Source organism: Equus asinus, chromosome 1 (assembly GCF_041296235.1).
Source record: "Equus asinus isolate D_3611 breed Donkey chromosome 1, EquAss-T2T_v2, whole genome shotgun sequence".
NCBI lineage: Eukaryota > Metazoa > Chordata > Mammalia > Perissodactyla > Equidae > Equus > Equus asinus.
This window is the reverse complement of record NC_091790.1, coordinates 29,930,839-29,951,704: the sequence shown is the minus strand read 5'-3', so window position 1 is coordinate 29,951,704 and position 20,866 is coordinate 29,930,839. Positions and strand designations below refer to the sequence as shown.

The 20,866-nt window shown below is 47.4% G+C and overlaps 1 protein-coding gene across 1 annotated transcript in view; it reads left to right on the top strand.

The window, feature by feature from the left end:
* The window catches only part of IGF2R (insulin like growth factor 2 receptor), a 115,703-nt gene that overhangs the window by 17,607 nt on the left and 77,230 nt on the right, over positions 1-20,866 (top strand). The window contains exons 2-5 of the mRNA XM_044760750.2: positions 3,128-3,267; positions 12,790-12,914; positions 14,486-14,584; positions 19,612-19,744. Coding sequence (XP_044616685.2) covers positions 3,128-3,267; positions 12,790-12,914; positions 14,486-14,584; positions 19,612-19,744 — 497 coding nt within the window. The remainder of the gene's footprint in view (positions 1-3,127; positions 3,268-12,789; positions 12,915-14,485; positions 14,585-19,611; positions 19,745-20,866) is intronic.

The following is a 20,866-nucleotide window of genomic DNA, read 5'->3' as shown; positions in this document are numbered from 1 at the left end:
ACGGCGCTTTTAAACTTCAGCATAAATTTAAAGAATGATTTCAGCCTGGGACATTCTGGTGGTTTGGCCTTTCATGTGGCAGAGAGTCTAGAATCATCTAGTTTCAGACACGTGATGTTTTTTAGAAAGTGCTTTCGGATAGTTATATATGACTTTCAAGTTGATTATGAACTAGTCTTTAAAAAATATTTCCTACTCGGGGAAGCATATCTAAATGATCGTTTGACTAGGGTGCATCCCAGAGTACATAATGGTTTTTGAAGTGTGATTCAGGAGTTTTCAGATAGATTGTTGCAACTGAATGGCTATTTCTGAGCTCCTAGTGATGCAAGTTGCCAGGTACGTTCATTTGTTTTAAAGCAGACCCGTGTCCGTTGGAATCAGAACATTTGAAGTGCTGACGGCCTGTAGATGCCTGCAGGGTATAGTTTAGAGTCATGCTGTGGCCATTCCTTCATTTTTAGGTGATGTGACTAAGGGCTCTTCACCCAGGTGCTGTGGGTTGGGTATGTGACTGGCATGGAAGGTGCCAGCATGGAGGGGGCTGCCCTGTGGAATGTGGTTGGATCAGCCCCCTGAAAAAAACTAGCACTCAGGTCCTTTCATAGGATCCCCCCATTCCCCTAAACACTGATCATTTCGAGAAATCTTGACAAAGCAAGTATGAAATGCAAATCGAGAAAAGGAATAACACCAAAGGAAGCGAGACTTTTTTTAGGGACTCTGATTTCCAGATAATCAGGACAACATCCCCCATTTTACACTTTTTTAAATGTCTTTTCTGCCCTCCAAACACACACTCTTTTCATTTACCTTATTGAAATATCATCTTTGCAAAAACAGTGGTGGATTTCTGTTTTTAAGACAGGCATAGCATTTTAGGTACTGCATGGATTTCTTTGGTTCTTCGGAGTTGATTCCTACCAGCTGACTCATTCTAAAATGATACCTTTATGTACCTCTCTCATATACTCGGGGTTGTGAAACACTTTGATGACGCCACTGCCAAGGTTTTAAATTTGATGTGTACTATCTTGGAAAACCTCAGTCATGGCCCCTGGGTAAAAGATTAGCATTATTCCTTAAGTAACTGTAATCAGTAGAAAAATTTGTACAAATTCTTTGCGAATAAAAACACTAGCTTGAAATTTTAAGGAAAAATCCATAGTGTCTTCGAATGGCCTTCCTTGGCTTCAAGTACAAAATCAAACTGCTTCCTTTGATCTGCAAGGTCCCTGTGTGGCCAGGTGTCCCCAGCGCCTTGCCGTCATCTGCTGCTGCCCTCCTGGTCCTCCTCGCTCCAGCCACATCGCCCTCCTTTCCTTCCCACCAGCGTGCTGAGTTCTTGCCTGCCTCAGGACCTCGCAGTGGCTAGTCCGGCTGCTGGAATATCCCTCCCACCGTATCTCCCCCTGGGTTGCCCCTTTTTGTCCTTCAAGTCCCGGGGCAAATATCATCTCAGAAGACTTCCCAGTCTAAAGTAGCTCTTCGCTCATTTCCTGTCTTATTACGTGATTGTGTTTTTGTCTGCGCTCACAGGTATGATAGGTGGAATTATCTTGGGAAATTGTTTACTTGTTTCTTTTCTGTCCCCTCCTGGGTTAGACACTCCAGGAGGGCAGGGACTCCGTCTCTCTTGATCCTCGCTGTACTCCTCGGTGCCTCTTTGATGACTTTCATGCCTGGCAATTCTTGGGTTATTTTCTCGTGCCTGCCTCGAGTTAGGAGACAGCTCTGAGGTGTTACTGGTGCAGAAGCTGAGCTCAGTGGTAACTGCTTTCCATCCTGGCGACACCCCAAGGCTGGGCACTTACCAAGCACACCAGCCTGTTTTTCAGGTTTCCAGCCGTTCGATGGCTGTCAGAACTTCAGGGGAGCGCCACCCTGCCTGAATGCTGACGTGTGTTTATGTCCCTCGGCTTCTTGGCAGATGGATCTGATCCGTCCCAGACCTGGGCTCAGGAGAAGGCTCCGCTCCTTGCCTGCCGACAGCCCCGCTGTTGGGGTTGCTCCATTGCTGGACGGGGCTATGGGGAGACTGCTTCTGGGGGGGGGGTGGTGCATTGCCTGGGTTTTGTGCCGAGTCATTGCCCTGCTGCCTGGTGCATGGGGAGCTCTGGGGAGTGAATTGCTACTTCTGTGATGGAGTGCTTTCTCTCATCAGGGCGGTGCTGCTCTGGGTAGATAAACTCCTGACGCACACAGTGGTCTCAGGGCCCCTCGAGCTCAAGGTCTCAACCCCAGCCCCCCCCCACAACGCCTGGGTAGGCCGAGCCTGAGCAATTCTGATTTAATCTGTCTCCCTTCCTTTCAGCCGTGCTGTGGCATTAATACAGTATCTTTGCATCTTGCAGGGAACTTTGTAGTCAGTTTCCTCTTTCTTTGTCTCTATCTGGGCTGAGGACATTATCCCTCTTTTACAAAATGGGCAAAAGATTGTCCCCCGGGAAGAGTGGAGAATTGAGAATAATTGTTTTGACAAAACTGACAAACTATTATTTTGTCCCGAGGATGCAGATTGGTTCATTAACAATTACTCAGTGTCTGCTTTGCCAGAGGTTTGAACAATGAGTTTTTAATGCATGTAAAATGCTCAACATAGTGGATCCACCTAAAGTTGATTTTGTCTGTTTTTTGAATCAGGTCGTTGACTCATTATACAACTTCACCTTGTCAGCTCAGATCTGAACTCTAGCTGTAAAAAGTAAAACCCGCAGTAGAGCTGTCTTTCATGCCGTAACTAGTTTTAAAGTTAAAAACAGTCCTGTGACTTTTCAGCATTCCAGCGTGATTAAAAAGGTTACTGTCTTACATTCATCATGATTCTTGAGCAGTTACTTATCTGAGTTGATAGTCTTAAATTAATGGCAGACTTTTAAGTGTTTTGATGATCCTAGAGTCCTGAGGCGGCTTCGGGGTGGGTTGAACTAGAATGAGGTGGTATTTAGTGGTTTCTGCCCTGGCTTCTGTCCAGCTTCACATAGTTTGACTTTAGTATTTTTGGCTAATGAAAGTGTGTCTTCTAGGCTGTGCTTGTCTGCAGCAAATGTGGCTCGAATGTAAAACTAGAGAAGTTTAATTATTGGCAGATCAGTGACAGTGACAAATTGTTTTTCTTTCTTTCTAGTTATACATGGGAAGCTGTTGACATAAAAAATAACGTGCTTTATAAAATCAACTTCTGTGGAAATATGAATATTGCCCAGTGTGGGTCATCAAGTGCTGTTTGTATGCACGACTTGAAGACAAACAGCTATCGTTCCGTGGGTAAGTAAAACCGCCCTTAAATTACTGGATGGACAGCATGATCCCAAGTTTGCAAAAAGAATACTATGTATCTAGCTATCGACACAGCTATATGTGCTTATCACCTGTAATATATATTTTATGATAGTTAAAAGTGGTAACAATTTGAATGTCCACTGTGAGGTTAAATTACGTTACTTCCATCTAGTGGATACACTGTGTCAATCATTATGAAGAATTATGCACTTGTGTATTTCTTGATGGAGAAGGATGTTTCTTCTATGGCTCTGCCTTCTCACGTTTGTCTTAAACCCTGTTTGTGCTCTTCTCCCGCCCTCACCCCATTTCCTCTAGTGCCCAGCCCGCTTCCCCTCCTCGTACCTTTCTGCTGCTTCTGTGGTGGTTTGATTCTCATGAGGCACTCGGTATTTACGTCGACTCAAAGATGGTCATTGGTGTTAGGCTTACATTCAAGATTAAATAGCCCTAAATACCCAGTCGCAGAGAAAAAAGTGCCAACTTGACTCTCCTAGGGCTGATTTTGTTTCCCTGAGTGCCCTCCCCTTGGGTCAGGATCCCACTCCTCTGGTGAGGATGCTGAGTCCAGGTGGACTGACAGCTCTGCCAAGTCACGTGGAGCTGGAAAGGGGCAGAGGCCCAGAGCGGGAGACCTAGGGCAGACATCAAAGTGGCCGGCGTCATCCTTGGATTTGGGGGCGTGAACATCTGTGGTGACCTTTGAGCAAGGCAGTTTGAATGGTGAAGCCTGATGGTGAGGGACAGTCATGAAACAGAGACAGCGGGTGACTGGGAGAGCGTGCTAGGTAGGTTTTTGGAGTTGGGAGGGGCAGCTTACTGTGGTGGCTCCATCCTGTCATTTCCAATGGAAATTCCTAAACATAGTGAAAGGGCTTTTTAGAAAGTAATGTTTGGAGTCAGAAGAGTAAGGTTTGTGAGGTCTGCTCGTTGAGGCCCAACTCTGTTTGGTTTTCCTCTCTCCCAGCAAGGAGACTGTCCAGACCGCAAACACAGGTAAGAGGGAACTGAGGCCCAGGATAGAGTTGTGAGAAGCTGCCAGAACTCTTGTTCTGAACTCTTGGGTCAGACGAGTTTTATCATTTTGTGATATCCTCAAAAAACTTTCAAATGTGATTGCTACCTTCCTGGTTGCGATCTTTCAACGATTCGTGGAGAGAGGCCACACATGGGCCTGTTGGCCAATGTTACTCAGGTTTTCAGAAAGAGGAAAAGTAGTCTCCTCTTGACTTTATGATAATCCTTGACTGTAGTAGTTCTGGCTAGTGGAAGCGTGTCTTCTGGTTTGTGGTAGTATAGTGTAATGTAACAGACAGATGCCAGGTGCAGACAAGGAGCATGATTTGTGAGGTTGGCATGGCTGGACAGAATTTGAGAATGACCAAGTTTAGGTCGACTTTGAAAGCTAGGCAGGAGAGTTGATATTTTCTGGGGTAGGTAGTAGATCCATTGTAGATCCTTTGTGAGGGTCATGGGGGAGGTGATGTGGTAAAATGTGTTTTAGAAAGCTGGGCCTGATGAAATAGGAGAGGTTGGTTAAAGGGGAGAGGCCAAAGGTAACTGCTGAGTTAAAAGCTGAGTTATAAGTTGAGTTGATGAGGACAGAAGCCAGCCGTTTCCAATCTCATTTTACTCCCAGACTCACATGACATACTTTTCCCAGTGCTTCAAACTCCTCAAGGGAGAGAATGGTGCCAGAGGGGGTGTGAACTTACAGCACTGGCAGGTACTGCCCTGTCCTTCAACTCAAGAAAGCAAACTAGTATGGGTGAAGAAGAGTGACGACATTTGCACAGAGATAATCTAGACTCGGATTTAATCTGGCTAATTTGTGTTATCCAATATTTCTATTGTATAATTTATTATTAAAATTTAGTTTTATAACTAGATAGTAACTAAATTTGTCAGGCACATATGTGCCAGGCATTATGTTTTTAAGGGAAATGTCTCATTGAATTCATTCAACAACTTTTTGAGGTCGGTGATGTCATTCCCCTCATTTTATAAACGGAGACACTGGAGCACAGCATGGATAAGCGGCTTGCCAGAGGCTGCACGGTTGTAGGTTTGGATGCTCAGCGGCCGGCTCCTGAGCCTGCAGGCTGATTCAAGGCTGTGTTGTTTTGTGAGTCATAAGGTCACATCAGACGGGTGTCGAGCTAAAAGAGGAACCATGATGGGAATTCCGAACGCCTGGCTGAGAGGACAACTGAGAAACTAACTTCTTACAAACTTGCTAGAAAGGAAAAATGTGAATTTTGAAAGCAGCCGCAAAAACTGGAGCTCCCAGTAGATCAGAGGAACAGAAGGGCTGGTATAGCAGTAGATCCAGTGTGTATGAGATCTTAACGTATAACCAAAAATTTGGGTGTAAAAATTATTTATCTGTGAGGAAACAGCATTAGACTTCTCCCGCATACCTACCAGAAATGAATTTGAGTTAAAAGTAAAAAGAGAGTAGGACATGGGGAAAAAACCTAGTAAAATAGAAATGTAATCTGGAGGAGGTAAGAGCTTCTCTTGATAAAGGATAAGAAGGACAACCCGGGAAAAAAGTGGCAAGGTCTAACAACAGGCAATTCACAAAAAGAAGAAATCCAGATGGTCGGCACAACTTCATTAGTAAGCCAGGTGTGAATGCAAATCAAAGCAGTGATGAAATCTCATTTTTCTTCAAATTGTCAGAAGTTTAAATGGTTGAATCATAGGGTGCTGGCAAGGAGCCTAGAAACGGCACATTCCCACATTGCGATGGGAAGATGGTTGTCTGTAGCCCTTCTGGGAAGATAATTGTTCATTTGAGTTTTATAGTGCCCACAAGGGAAGTTTTAATACTTAGAAACAGATATTAAGACCTCAACTTTAGTTTAAACAGTGTTACATTATTTTTGATTAAGAATATCCATTAGTTCTTTCTTAGGCAAATGATATTGTTACACACAAAAGTCTAGCAGGTCATTTTTATGGGCCCCGTGAACAACGTTGGTTTCATTTACAACCTAGTTGAATGATCTATACCACATTTTAAAGTGATTTATACATTTTAGAAGTTTGATTTCCTTTTAAAGTACTTTAGATGTCTGATCTGACAATGAAAACTTAAGTAGTTATAATAATCCTTATAAATCTAATGGTTTAAACTTAGAAATATGATAAACCTGAAGTTGTCTTAGATGGGTTAATGCTGTGTCCCAGGTGTAAATCATTTGCTCAGTTATAACCTTTGAATTGGAGTTATAACGTTAAACATTGCAAGGATGTAAAAATTCCGAATGTATTCACATTCCTCCTAACATCCCAAATGCTAATACTGTGCTTTTAATTTAAGTAACCTTTCTGAGGGTTAAAGCTACATATGCACTTCAGGAAGCCTGTTACCAGCCCATTGAACTGATGGAATGTACCCACCAGGGAAGAGTGTTAATTGAGGTTACTTACCGCCAATGCCTGGGATTCTGATTGCTGCTTCTTGGTGACCTGGGTAGGACGCATTGAATCCGATCATAGTTGCCGTGTCAAGTGACTTCATTTACTTTGAGGAGCCTGGCCCCTGGCTCCAGGCGATATTCATATTGTCTGATTCTTGTGTGCACTCATGGAAATCTACAGCAGCCGTCCACGTTGCCCACTGGCTTGAATTCTGCATCTCCGACTATTATGATGTGAAAGTATCTTTTCCTCTTAAACCCTAGATTCTTTCATTTTCTTAAAACCATATTGTTCTATTGGATATTTAAGATGATATCTGGTTGAGTTTTAGATACAACTTATGTTTTTATCTCATTTATGGTCTCTCCTGATAGTCTGGCAATATCTGTGAAATTTTAAGACATATATTCCCATAACCTACTTTTGTAAATCTTGCCAATAGAGGCCTTAGTACGGTACATAGATTTTTGTACAATTTTTTTTTTGGTAGCATTGTTAGTTGTGGCAGATATGCCAGCATAGCCTAAGTGTATGGGGATGGTTCAATAAATTCTAGTATATTTTATTCTGATTTACTTGGTTAGATCACATCTTAAAAGATAGCTGTATAAATTCTATTTTTAAAGCAGTCAACATTTAATATTCATTTATTTCTTTATAACAAATATTTGAATGACTCAGTCACTAAAACAGACAAAAAGCCCTTTTCTCCTGGAGCTTGCATCTTTGGGAGTGGGAGACAGACAAAAACAAACAGTGGCTAAATAGTATGTTACAATGTGATGGATGCTGTAAAAAAGAGAAGGAAGGAAAAGTCCAGAGTGCTGGGGGAGTGGGGTAGTCTCAGGAGAGTACGTGTTCAGGAATATTCAGCGGGGTAAGTGTCGCTGAGAAGTTGACATTTAAGCAAAGACACGGAGTCCAGGGAGGGAGTCACGTAGTTCTCTGGGGGAACAGCCAGCACAGGGGACAAGGGGCAGTATCTGAGGGGGTAGTCGGTGGTAGCAAGAATAGAAATTTCTTTTAAAGAGTGTTAATATAAAGAGGAGCAGAAATACGAGGCAGCAGCTGGAGGGAAAAATCGGGTAGAGAGAGAGGATTCTCTTTGAGTTGGGTGAAATAACATGAGCACAGTACGCGTTGAAGGACACGATACAATAAAGAAGGGAAGGTGGGGAGCGCGGGAAGCCTTGCTGGAGCGCGCCTGCGACTAGCACGGAGAAGGCTGCCTGCCTGCGTGGCAGGCTCTGAGCGAGGTGTTGGCGAGGCCCGGCGGCCGCGGGGGAGGCCCGGCGGCCGCTGCTGACGTTGGCAGCGCCAGGCCGTGCAGCCTCAGCGAGGTCGAGTTGCGAGCTCGGCTGGGCTCGGCCGCGGCCGCCGCGGGTTGCAGGCGAGGCCGGGCAGGCCCGGCGCGCGGCCTGCTCTGGCGGGCTCTGGCGAGCGCGGCCTGGCGCGCAGGGTCTGGAGGACCCTGCGCGGCCGGGCCTGGAGAGCGTGGCTGGGCCTGGCGGGTACGGGCGAGCGCGGCCTGGCGCGCAGGGTCTGGAGGACCCGACGCGGCCTGGCCTGTAGAGCGTGGCCGGGTCTGGCGGGCCCGGGCGAGCGGGGCCTGGTGGGCCCCCGGGCGCGCAGGGTCGGGAGGACCGGGCGTGGCCTGGCTTGTGGAGCGTGGCCGGATCTGGCGGGTCCCGGTGAGCGCGGCCTGGTCTGGCGGGCCCGGGCGAGCGCGGCCTGGAGGGCCCGGCCTGGCGAGCGCTGTCTGGCGGGCCCAGCGCGTGGTCTGGCGGACCCGGCGCGGTCTGGTGGGCCCGGCCTGGAGGCCGCCATCTGGCGCACCCGCCACGGCCTGGCGGGCCCGGCCAAGGCCATTTGGTCTGGCGGGCCTAGGCGAGCGCGGCCCGGTCTGGCGGGCCCGGCCGGGAGCGCGCGGTCCGGGGGGCCTGGCGTGCGCAGCCTGGCCTGGAGGACCGGGCCTGGAGAGCGCGGCCTGGAGGAGCCGGCGCGGTCTAGTCTCGTGGGGCCTCGCCAGCGCGGTCTGGTCGGGTAGGCCCGGGCGAGCTCGGCCTGGTCTAGCGGAGCCGGCCTGGAGAGCGCGGTCTGGAGGACCCGGCGCGGTCCGGCGGGCCCTGGAGAGCTGGGCCGGGCGGGCCTGGTACGCAGGGTCTGAAGGACCCGGCGCGGCCTGGCCTGGAGAGCGCGGCCCGGTCGGGCGGACCCGGCTTGGAGAGCGCCGTCTGGTGGGCCCGGCGCGCGGGGTCTGGTTGGGAGGACCCGGCCTGGAGAGCGCGGTCTGGAGGACCTGGCGCGTGCGGCCCGGCGCGGGTCGGAGGACCCGGCGCGATCTGGCGGGCCCGGCGAGCGCGGCCTGGTCTGGCGGGCCCAGCGAGCGCGGCCTGGTCTGGCCGAGCTGGCCTGGAGGTTGCGGTCTGGAGGCCCTGGCACGCGCGGTCGGGTGGGCCTGGCGCGGTCCGGCGGGCCCAGCGCGCGGTCTGGAGGACCCGGCGCGCGGTCTGGCGGGCCCAGCGCGCGGTCTGGCGGACCCAGTGCGGTCTGGCGGACCCGGCCTGGAGAGTGCGGTCTGGAGGACCCGGCGTGGCCGGGCGGGCCTGGGCGAGCGCGGCCTGGTCTGGCGGGCCCGGCCTGGAGACCGCGGTCTGGCGGGCCTGGCGCGCGCAGCCTGGTCTGGAGGACCCGGCCTGGAGAGCGCGGCCTGGAGGACCCGGCGCGGTCTGGTCTGGTGGGGCCCTGCCAGGGCGGTCTGGTCTGGCGGACCTGGCCTGGAGAGCGTGGTCTGGCGGGCCCGGCGCGCGGTCTGGAGGACCCGGCGCGGTCTGGCGGGCCCGGCGAGCGCGGCCCAGCCCATTTGGCGCCGTCCTCGGGAGCTGGCCGTGGGCCTGGCGTGCTGGCCGCCGCCCCGCAGTCCTCGCCCTGCTCTCGTCTGGGGAGGACGGCCAGGCTGGCCGGTTGCCGCGGGTGTCTGCCGCGGTTCGCTGCGGCCTCTCCCCGAATGCTCGGGTCGGCAGCCGCTCCCGACTGCGGGGCGGATCGGGCAGAGGAAGAAGGAGAGGCGGACGGGCGGGCGCGATGCCGATGTGGCTGGCGCGGAGGGATGCCACTGCCCCGCGCCGCGGCAGCCAGGGCCTCCTCGTTTTCTTGGCGGGGCGGGCCTAGCAGTTACGAGGAGCCCCCGGGAGCTCTGGGCACTGGGCCGGAAGGGGCCGCCGTATGGGGGGACAGGAGACGCGGGGGAGGGTCTTCAAGGTGGGGGGCCGCGGCCCCTGAGCGCCCCCTCCTGGCCGCAGCGCGCGCCGCTTCCCGCCGGCCTCGCCCGCCCTCCGCGGCTCCTGGAGCGCCGCGCTGCGGGGGCGCGCTGAGGCCCCGCCCCGTCTCCCGGCCCCAGACACGCCCACCGTGGGCGGGGCCAGGGCGCTGTCCGCAGGGCGCTGTCCATGGTCCCGGAGCTTCGGTAGGGCTTCTGCACCCTTTTTGCCGAGAAAACGATTTTCGAACGGACCCCGGGAGTTCCGGGCAGAGGACGGACGATTCTGGCAGACCCGTGCACATAGGCAGACAGGGGAAAGAACGGCCATACTGTCAGCCCCGGGGCTGTGGGGTCAGCTCTGAAACCTGTCACCACCTCCCCATTGGCATCTTAATTTTCAGCCTGCTCTCTTTTTTCTTTTCTTTTCTTTTTAAAAAAGATCTCCAGTGTTTGTATGGAATTGGACCAGTTATAATCCTGAGTTCATGATGTGCACTCATCATTAATCCGTGGACTAACCTTTTTTTTTCCGTTTTTTAATTAGTCGTTTTGGATAATGTAAAGAACCCCATCTGTAACAAAATCTAGGAACCTGACAATAACTACTGTCTATGTGTTCTCTCTTTATTGGAAGTAATCATTAGCCCACATCCTGTATTTAAAAGTTTCCTTCCTTCCTTCCTTCTTCCCACTCACCCTGTCTTCCTCCCTCTTTCTCGAAAGTCTGTGTGTGATTTTTTTTTAGTAGAAAGTGTATATCATGGTATGTGTAACTTTTTGGGACATAAGTGGTAGCAACAATATTATACTGCTAAAAACTAACCGTATTGTTATCTTTGTGGTTTGTTCCTTCCAACTCCTATGTAATATTGTCTGGATCTACCAAAGTTAATTTATCCACTCTTCTGTTGATGGGTCTTTGGGTTGTTTCCAGGTTTTTACTAGTGTGAAGAACACAAGATGTTCTTTCACATGTTTCTTGTTAAGTATATATGCATGGTTCTCTCTCTTTTTTTCCTTCTTCTATTTCTCCCCAAGTCCCCCCAGTATATAGTTGTACATTTTTTAGTTGTGAGTCCTTCCAGTCGTGGCATTTGAGATGCCGCCCCAGCATGGCCTAATGAGTGGTGCCACGTCTGCACCCAGGTTCCGAACCAGTGAACCCAGCCACTGAAGCTGAGCATGTGAAGCCAACCACTTGGTCATGGGGCCGGCCCCAGTTTCCTCTTGTGTATATACATGAGTTGAATAGCTAGGTCATAGGGTATGTGAATGTTCAATTTTAGGAGATATGCCATGCTGAGTTTTTTAGTAGTCGTACCAGTTTACACTCCACCAGCAACACGGGAGAGCGCTGGACCATCTCTCTTGCAACACATGGTATTTAATTTTTGTCAGTGGAGTGGCTGTAGTGGGTGTGTCATGTGGTCTGGATTTGCAATTCTTTGGTCACCAGTGATGTTTAACATCTTTTCATATCCTTATTGACATATATTTTTCTTTGTCAGATCATGTCTTGTCCCATGTGACCTATTCTTTCTCTCTAGAGGCTTTGGAATTTTCTCTTTGCCTTTGATATTAAAATTCACCACAAGGTGACTAGGTATGGGTTTTTCCCTCTCTCTCTTTGTGTGATTTCTCAGTCAGAGGTCATTTATTTTCATCTATTTCCTAGAATTATAAAAAAAAATTTGTGTTTGTTCTTTTGTGCGTGAGTGTGTATGTTCTTGATGCCAGGTCTTTGCCAGCTCTGTGTGTCTCCAGGTTATAACTCGTTTCTGTTTTCCTGAAGCTATTTTTTGATGAATATCAACTTTTAAATTTAGTAAGTGAAGTTTATTGATTTTTTTGTAGTTAATTCTTTTGAGGTTTAAGAAATATTTTCCTACATTAAGATCTAAAAGATAACTATATTTTCTACTGAGAGTTTTAAAGTTTGGTTTTTGATGTTTATGTCTTTGATCCGTTTAGAGTTGATTTTTGTATACTGTGGTGGGTAGGGATCCAATTTTATCTTTTTTTCCATATGGATTGCCATTTTGTTTCCAGTTCCATTTATTGGACAGTCTCTTGTTTGCCCACTGATCTGATACATTACCTCTGTCATACCAAGTTTGATTCACGCGAATGTCTCTGTGCTCTCTGTTTTGGCCCTTTGGTCTGTATCCTAGTCCGTTTGTCAGTTTATCTGTTTCTATGCCAACTACCATCGTATTGATATTATGTAGACTTTTTTTCTGGATTATTACAGTAATATCCCAGGCAAGCTGAGACGTGATCACCCTACTTTGGGGCCATTCTAAAGAATTTTGATTTTATAGCATGTATGAGGGGAAGTTATTGAAGAATTTCAGCAGCTGAGTTGTGTATTCTGATTTATGTTTTTGTGGATTGCACTGGTGTAAGATGCGTAGAGGAGGGTGAAGGACCAGACAGGAGTGGAGGCAAGGGTACCTACCAATCAGGAGGCTATTTATTGCCAGAGTACGGGTGAGAGATGATAGAGGTTTTAGCATTAACAGAGATGGAGAGATGTGGACAGATTCAAGATGGAGGTGAAACCAGTAGAACTTTCTGATGTATTGAATGTGGTAGATGAGAGAAAGATAGGACTCAGTGTCATGTGTTTGAGGCTTGACCAGCTAGGTGGATGGGGATGCCATTCCTGAGATGGAGAATTCTGGGGAAGGGACAGTTTGTAAGTTTATAAGCTTTCAGATGAATTATAGCACCACTTTTAGTTTGCTTACGCTTGGAAATAGCTTTACGATTATGAGTGTTTTATAGCTTATTTATGCTTTTTCCTCTCCAAATAGGTGACTCTCTTTTGAAAAGTGCAACCAGATCTCTTCTGGAATTCAACACAACATCGAGCTGTGAGCAGCCAGGCAAGAATCACAAAGTCCAGAGTAGCATCGCCTTCCTGTGTGGGAAGACCTTGGTGAGTCCACGGAGAGTCACTTTATCATCTTTTCTTTTGTTAAAAATGTTTGTCCCTTGGACATTCTTGCTCTAAGCGGTATTCCAGGAAGAATAAGTGAGCGGAGTTAAAAACGCAAACAAACAAACGGAAACCCCAGCCAAAGCACCATCACCATTAAGGACCAATAAGTGAACAAATCTTGAGCCGATAGTTAAAACACTAAGTGAAACTTGACCCACATCCTGTGTAAAACTATAATTCAAAGTGATTAGTGTGTTCTGACTCCAAACACTGTTGAATATTTGTTGCAGGCATAATTTTTTTCTTTCTAAAACCTTTTCTCTCAGCATTTTATTTTGATAATTTTTAGGGCAATGTGTTTTGTTTTGTTTTTAACATTTTTCTTTCCTCATTTGCGTTAAATGGGAGAGACCAACATCTATCTAGGAGAAGCTGTGGTCAGTGGGCAGTGAGGTTCCCAACCTTTTTGGGTATCACTAATGTTGAAAGGGGCCTAATTATTTTAAAGTATGATGTTTGTTCTTACTCTCTGCATGTTGTATGTGACTTTTTGCTTTTAATTGTTAGTATTTAAAAAGGGACTTCCAGTAAATAATTGCTCGCTTTTAGGAAAAGCAATTTGTGTACAAATCCTGTGAATGTTCTCTAATCAGAGTAAGAGCTGAAGTGTTTAGAAAAATCAAGTTGAGTGAAACTCACGTGGCTACCAGGCTGCTCTGAAATGTCTTTTTAAAATTTGGTGCTGTGACTGCTGCGTCTTCAGGCCCATAACGTCTCATCTGAAGAACTTTAAAAATAGAACTTATATTGTTAATTTTGGACCAGCCCATCAGTTGCACTGTCGTCCATGTTGAAACCTTGGGAAAAAAAAAATCTGTTTGCAGCAGTATGAAATATGGAGGCCTGTGTTACAGAATAAGCTGGCTGCTGTTTTAATTTTAATGAATTTCCTCCAAGAATTCTGTGTTCACACAAGAACCAGAATTTCGAGGAACTCCTTAGATTTGCCCATAGGCGTGGAGAGGTAAATTCCTGCCGTGTCATGTGTCACCCAGCAATGCTGTGGTGACCAGTTTGGAGTCAACCCTAGTCGCAGTCTGTCGGTGGTGGCGGGGGGGGCTACCCTTGAGTGTGGGGGCGTCTGGAGCAAGGCTGGTGTACAGACTCGGCCGGCTCCAGATGGGCCTCCTCCCTCGGCTTACAGGAAGCATGAGGTCACATTTTCTGGCTTCGGTTTTGTTGGCGTTGGTTATAGAACATTTGGAGTTTGACAGTGTGAGGACACCAAGGATTACTTCCCATGAATTTACTGTACTTGCATAGTTGGGGCAGTGGGACAATTTGGGACCCATTATACCAGAATTCCAACATGATTTCATGAAGCTTTTGTCTCAGAATTTTCGGGTTTGGGAACTTCCCAATGACCTCGTTTAACTAAAGCAGTTGTGTTGTCCTCCCCACCCTCTTTCCTACTTTAAGATTTTTCATTAGCCTTTACTGTTTCTAACTTTCAAAAAGCAGATTTTACAATATGCGGTATGGTAACTTATTTTTATTTTTTTGAACAGGGAACTCCTGAATTTGTAACTGCAACAGAATGCGTGCATTACTTTGAGTGGCGGACTTCTGCAGCCTGCAAGAAAGACATATTCAAAGCTAATAAAGAGGTAACAAGGGGCCTTCAAGCTTACAGGCTTGTGAAGTACGTTCTGGGACCTTCAACATTTGAAATACTGACATAAATCTTCTGGGGTGGAAATCTTTTTTCATTTTCAAACTCCGTTTGAGCAGAGGTACCGTGTGATTTAATTGTTAAAATTCTGCTGGGTGGTTCTTGTTTTTAGGACAGGGCATTTAAAATATCGCAGGACGTGACTGGAAATAGCATGGCTCACCCATCCAAGGCAAGTCAGTTTTTGGTTTCTGGGCAACTCGGTAACTAAGTAGTTGAGCTTGGGTTTAGATTATTAACTATCTGCAGGCTCCATCTCCTCAACCTTGGGGTGGCTTCTGGATGTATGTGGATCCAGGCCAGCTGTCCCCAAGCCCTTCAGTTCTTTGCCAGTGGCCTCAGAGACTAGTTGACTGTTATTACTTGCATTCATTCTCTGGTGGCTGGTCAAGTCATTCTTGGTGATTAATGCAGCATCCTCTTCCCTTGCCTCGAGACTCTTAGGCTGGCTCTGCCACGTGGCTTTTCCTGGCAACAGAGGGGAGCAGATGGCATTTCTTCCTTCCCACCACCCCGGGTCTGAAAGGTGGTTTCCTATGCTTACCTAGACTACAGTCTTTGTGGACTGGTTAGTCTCACTTTTCTCCAGGAGATTTCTCTTCTGAAGGGTCGAGTTCAAAGACTCTTAGGCTCAAGAAACCGACAAATGGAAGTAATCCGTCATATTCACTGATGGCCTAATACCATGTCATTTAAGAAGGGCAAAAAGAGAAGTTGTTTTTAAAAAATAAAACCAAATCAAGTTATGAATCATTGTCCCTGATTTTTCAAATATGGCAGTGTGTAAAAGAAGGCAGTTGGATATTGAAGTGGAAGTGGCAAAATGCATGGAGAAGAGCATAAGGAATGTTCAGGGAGAAAAAAGGTTCAAGTATGGAAGGAATTAGGCCTAATACAAAGATGCTGGCGTTTAGGAGATGGTGTCAAATTTAAACTTTAAGACTTAGGTTAAACTGTTTGCCGGATCCAGCGAGTGGCAGGAAAAAGCATCTCGGAACGGCAGGGCGGCTGGGCCGTCTGCTCTCCAGGGAGACCTCAGGCCTCTGCAGGCCTCACACATGTTCCCAGGGCCCCAATTCTTCAACCCGAGGCTGATACCCACTTTTCCTGTTTGAACCGAGCGTCCTCTTATCTCGGTTTGCTGACCTGACAATTACGTCTCCCACCACCTACGGAAAGATCGTTTTCCAAAATAAACAAATAAATAGCAACTCATTTCTATTTTCTTTGTGTTTTACGTCAGAAGTCACCCACGACAGCTCGAGGTCAAATCCTGCCCCTGGCTCGTGTTCGTGCAGCCTCGCAACTAAGAACGGTTTTTACATTTTTACGGCATTGTCAAAAAGCAAAGAATACACAGCAGAGACCCACGTAACTCAGAAATCTGAAACTCTTTGCTCCGCGGCCCTTTACAGACCAAGTGTGCTGTCCCCTGGTCTAAATCGTTTTTGGGGGCGGGGGTGAGGAGTGTGCTTTTCCTCCAAACAGTGACGTTTAATTTCTCTTAGAAGCTGATCTGAAGGTGAAGGAGAGACACTGCAGTGTGTTCTCAGTGCTCATTTCTGTAGGTCTGGTTAACAGCTGGGCTTCACTCATTCAGTTTTCATTTACTGAGGGCCTGTTGTGGGCTACGCAGTAGGAATGTCATTAAATTTTGAAAAGGTTCTTGCTTTCAGTGAGCCCATAGATGACGAACAATGTGGAGGGCATATCCATATTCAGGACCTGAATTTCTTTCTGCTTTAGGTACAGATAAGCTAGACAGGAAGAACCGAAGAGCGTGATGGCTGCTGAAAAGCAGTGCTGTCACTGTTGGCAGATCAGAATAAGGCATATTCCCTTTTCTCTGTTTTCAGTAGGGTTTGATTGCACCTTTCAGGCTAGGGTATAACTTTAAAAATCGTATTAGATGCGAACTTGCAGACACTCATCACTTCTTAAAAAAAAAAATCCAGATTTGGTTTAGTGTTCGTGTAATTTTGATTTCCAGCTTTCTTGATGTTTCCTCCTTTCCTTTGTTGGTTTTGCTTTGTCAGGTTTAGAATGATTTGATGGGCAAAGATCACGGTAGTTCCCAACAGTGCCTTTTAAAACTACCGGCATAATGCTTGTTCAGTGGATTCTGGCAGGGTTTTTTAGATAATAATTTTTTTTAAGACTTTGTGGGCATACATCCCCTGCCATGGCACTCTTGGAAGCACAGAAAATCCGGAACTGGCATGCTCGTGGTCTTAGCAAAGTGACATAGATGTGGGTAATCTGTATACAGTGTTAACGAGGTCGACTCAGTGTGCGGTGTGTGAGGTTGCAGGGACCTCCCTCCCCAGCTGCTGCATCCCCGCTTTTGGGAAGTCTCCATCGCTTGGCTCAGTGGAGCAGGAAGCGGGAGACTTTCCCCAGGAGCCCTGACAGTTTTTCCGATGGACTCTCCAATTCTGTGGGGCGCCGGGTTGGGCGTGTCTTCTGTTCCTTCCCAGAGTAGAGAGGCCAGAAGTCGCTCACTGCCTCGAGCTGGGGGTCTGCGGGCCTTGCTGCCTGGAGTCTCTCGAGGCTTTTGGTGAAGCTGAGCTCGGTTCAGAATTCCAGTTCTTTCCACCGTGGCCCCATCCCTTCCTGCCCGGGGCCAGCTTGCTCCCTTTCCTTCACAGGCTTTCATCTTGTAGCTGGAGAGTGGCTGCTCGTCTCCCACTCTAACCTGTCTGCCAGATCACCCCCACCATGAGTTAATGTTTCCATATTATCTTGCTGGGGGATGGCAAGCTCCATATTTGCAGGGTTGTGGACCCTGTGGTACCTTTTCACTGGGTCCTAAGCACGGTCTGCAGTAACACCTCTCTTTCGTTTTAGTTGCTTTTCTGCGGGATGTAGCATCAGCCTTGGCCTCTCCTCTGGCCTTCCGCCCTGGCCGACTGGAGGCGCTAGCCCCCTTGGTTAGCAGGACCTCTGATCCCCACTGGAGGCGATGGGTGACTTTGCTTTAAATGAGTTCATGTGTCCCCTGAGGCTAAGAGGAGGTGCAAGTCGTTTGATTTAATCCACTGACGCTCCGGGAAGTCTCTGAAAACGGGACTGGGGAAAAGGGTTAGTGGGTCAGAGCATTCCAGGAGATTTGATAGTGGCTTTCTGAGAAAAATTTGAAAGCTAAATATTAAGGAGTTAACTTTTGTAGATAGACCTGCCTGTGAATAACTTCAGTCTAAAAGACAAAATTTTAGGAAAGCCATCCATAGAAAGTGATGCAAGAAACTACTTTTAAATGATCGCAGAGAACACGAATTTTTGGAATATCCTTTGGCAGGGGCGATTAAAACAATACCAGTGTATTATTTTGGAAAGAAGACGTATGGGAGTGTTTCAGATGAAGACGTAGCAAGAGACGGTGTTAGCTAGGTGACCAGGGCCTTTTTTACTCTTGGGCACATCTCTGGGCTTGAATGCTTTGCCTTCTGAAGTTGGTGTAACTTTTAAAGCACGGGGTCTTGTCAACTGTAATGGGCTCCTTGACGTTTTAAAAATAAGAGGCCATTAGTTCATAGAGATGAGAGGGTGGGCATAAATTGGAATCCAGTCGGGGAGGATTAGACAGATGTCCAGAGGAGGGGCTTGTCTTCATATGTTACTGAGCAGGTGTTTCATGGGCCCCTGTTAGGTGTGAGCATTGTTCTAAGCCTTGCATAGGGCCACAGTGGTGACAGAGCCCCTGTCCTCAGTCACCGTACACTCAAGTCAGCGGGTGGCGGTTCCTGGTAAAACACGTCAGTGTATGAAGTAAAAGAAGGCAGGGGAAGGCACAGACAGAGGTGGAGAGCACTGTAGTAGATGAAGATGTCAGAAAAGGCCTCACCGAGCAGGTGACGTTTCATCCGAGACCTAGATGAGGTGAGAGGGCGCCACGCAGATACCGGGAAACATTCCAAGTGGAGGCAGCGTCGCGTTCCACAGGGCTGAGCTGCACCCAGAGGTGGTGTGGCTGTGTGGAGTGGTCCATGAGGTCGGAGACTGTGGGGGAGCTGGGATTTCCTTCTTTTTATGGGAGGCCGTGGGTAGATTTGGCCTGGGAGTCATGTTGACCCTATGTAATTTTAAAAGGATTGATCTGGTGGTTGTGGAGAGGGGATGGAGGTAGGGGCCATGAAAGCTGGAAGCAGGGGACCACTTAAAAGAGACTGTTTCAGGCAAAGATTATGGCAGTTTGGACCAGGGGTGGTGAGAAGTGATGGATTTGGTTTGAAGGTAGACCCAACAAGACTTCTAATGCTTTGGGTGTGGAGTGTGCGCAGTCCAGGATGACCTTAAGGTTTTGGCCTGAGCCACTGGCAGAATGATTGCTCCATAGTGAGATGAGAAACACGGGGGGTTAAGAGCAGGTTTTGGGGCAGAAATGAAAGACCTGTTTTAAATATGTTAAACTTGAGATGCTTTTATGTATCTAAGTGACGATGGTAAATAGCAACAACAAAAACTTATATTGACTTGCCAGGACCTGTACCAAGAGTTTTATATATATTAATTCATTCAGTCCTCATAGCAACAGTATGACGTAGTTACTAATATTATTCCCACTAGACATATGGGGAAGCTGAGGCACAGAGGTTAGGATGGCTCATAGTCATATTAAGTGTCATCACCAGAGTTTGGACCCAAGCCTCCTGTCTCCAGAGTCTGTTCACAGACACAGTTCTTCTGTGGTTGGAGAAAAAGATCATGGCTAGGGACATGCATTTGGGAATCATTGGTAGATATTTAAGGTCACGCACCAGATCACCAAGGAAATGAGTGTAGACAGGGAAGACTAAGCACTTGTTGACCTTTGCTTTTTGTCATTGGAGCCATCATGGCCTGATGGACACCATAAGGAATGGAGACCAGTGTTATATGGCGTTGGTCATAGGGTTTGCTCTGAGCTACAAGCCCCAAGAAGATGAGTGTTGAAGACTCACTTTTTCTCTTCCTCTCTTCCAGGTGCCTTGCTACGCATTTGATGGAGAGTTGAAGAAACATGATTTAAACCCACTGATCAAGATTAGTGGTGCTTACTTGGTGGATGACTCTGACCCCAACATTTCTCTATTCATCAACGTTTGTAGAGACATAGGTGTGAATCCTTGTGGGTGTGGGTGTGGTGAAGGATTTCTTAGGAGACTTCAGTATCTTTGCCCTCCCACCCCTACTCCTATCTGAAGATCCATGTCACTGAGAGGCCCTCAGAGAAAGCTTTCATCATGAAAGATGTTCTCTCTGCACATCCCCATCCCTTGGCCCCCGGTGAATTCTAATTCCATCGCAAATTCCATGCAAACTATTGATCCATCCGAGTGTGTTCTCTCTGCCAGACACTTTGGGCTTCAAGATTCTCAAGTAAATCTGACTTCCTGTGAGGTGGAAGGGAGAATGGGTTGATCAGGTGTGTTGGGATTGCTGAGATTTGCTGGAACAGAAGGGAGCCAGAGTTCCCGGGATGGGCCATGGTGAGGAAAGGTCCATTTTGCTCACTGTGCACACCTACGTCTCTTGGCTTTGAGTGGCAGGCTGGGTGGAAGCGAGAGAGGGATGACCAAAGGCCTCGGGCACTTACTCATGATATATGTTTCAGCCCCGACCGACTTCTTGCCTGGCTTTCCCCGTGGATGCCAGGACTGTTGTGAGAAGCTTGGGCGTCTTTGCTAAATTAACTGAAAGCTGTGAATGGTCTTTATCTAAAAAGGGCCACAAGAAGTTTTCCTAAGCCTTTTGCATGTTCTATCGGTGATTTCTAAAACCTGGCTTGATGTTTCCTTCAAGGGCTATGAGTTATTAATCCCAGATGCCAGGACTTGTCTTTCTGCCATGATAGCAGTGAAAATCATGAGTAAATTTTGCCTGGAGTTAACTAGTAAAAAGATCTTTTTAGTGTTTTCCTACATTCCTTTTTCTCATGTAGTACAGAGGACTTTGGCCTTAGAAAAGTTTAGAAAAAATTTTAAATATAAAATCAATACATGGGCAGTAGGCACACGAATACTAATTTATAATTATTTAAATTGCACATATATATTATGTACCATTTTTGTTTATTGTTTCTAAACAGTTTTAACAAGTGAATATACCACCATACATGGCTTGCCAAAAGCGACCAGTGATCCTTTGATTTTTTTGTGTCAGTTCGTTATGTCATTCGTTTGTTCTCCAAGGACAGCTTTTCATGTTCTATTGGAAGAAGGCACGTAGACAACGTCTT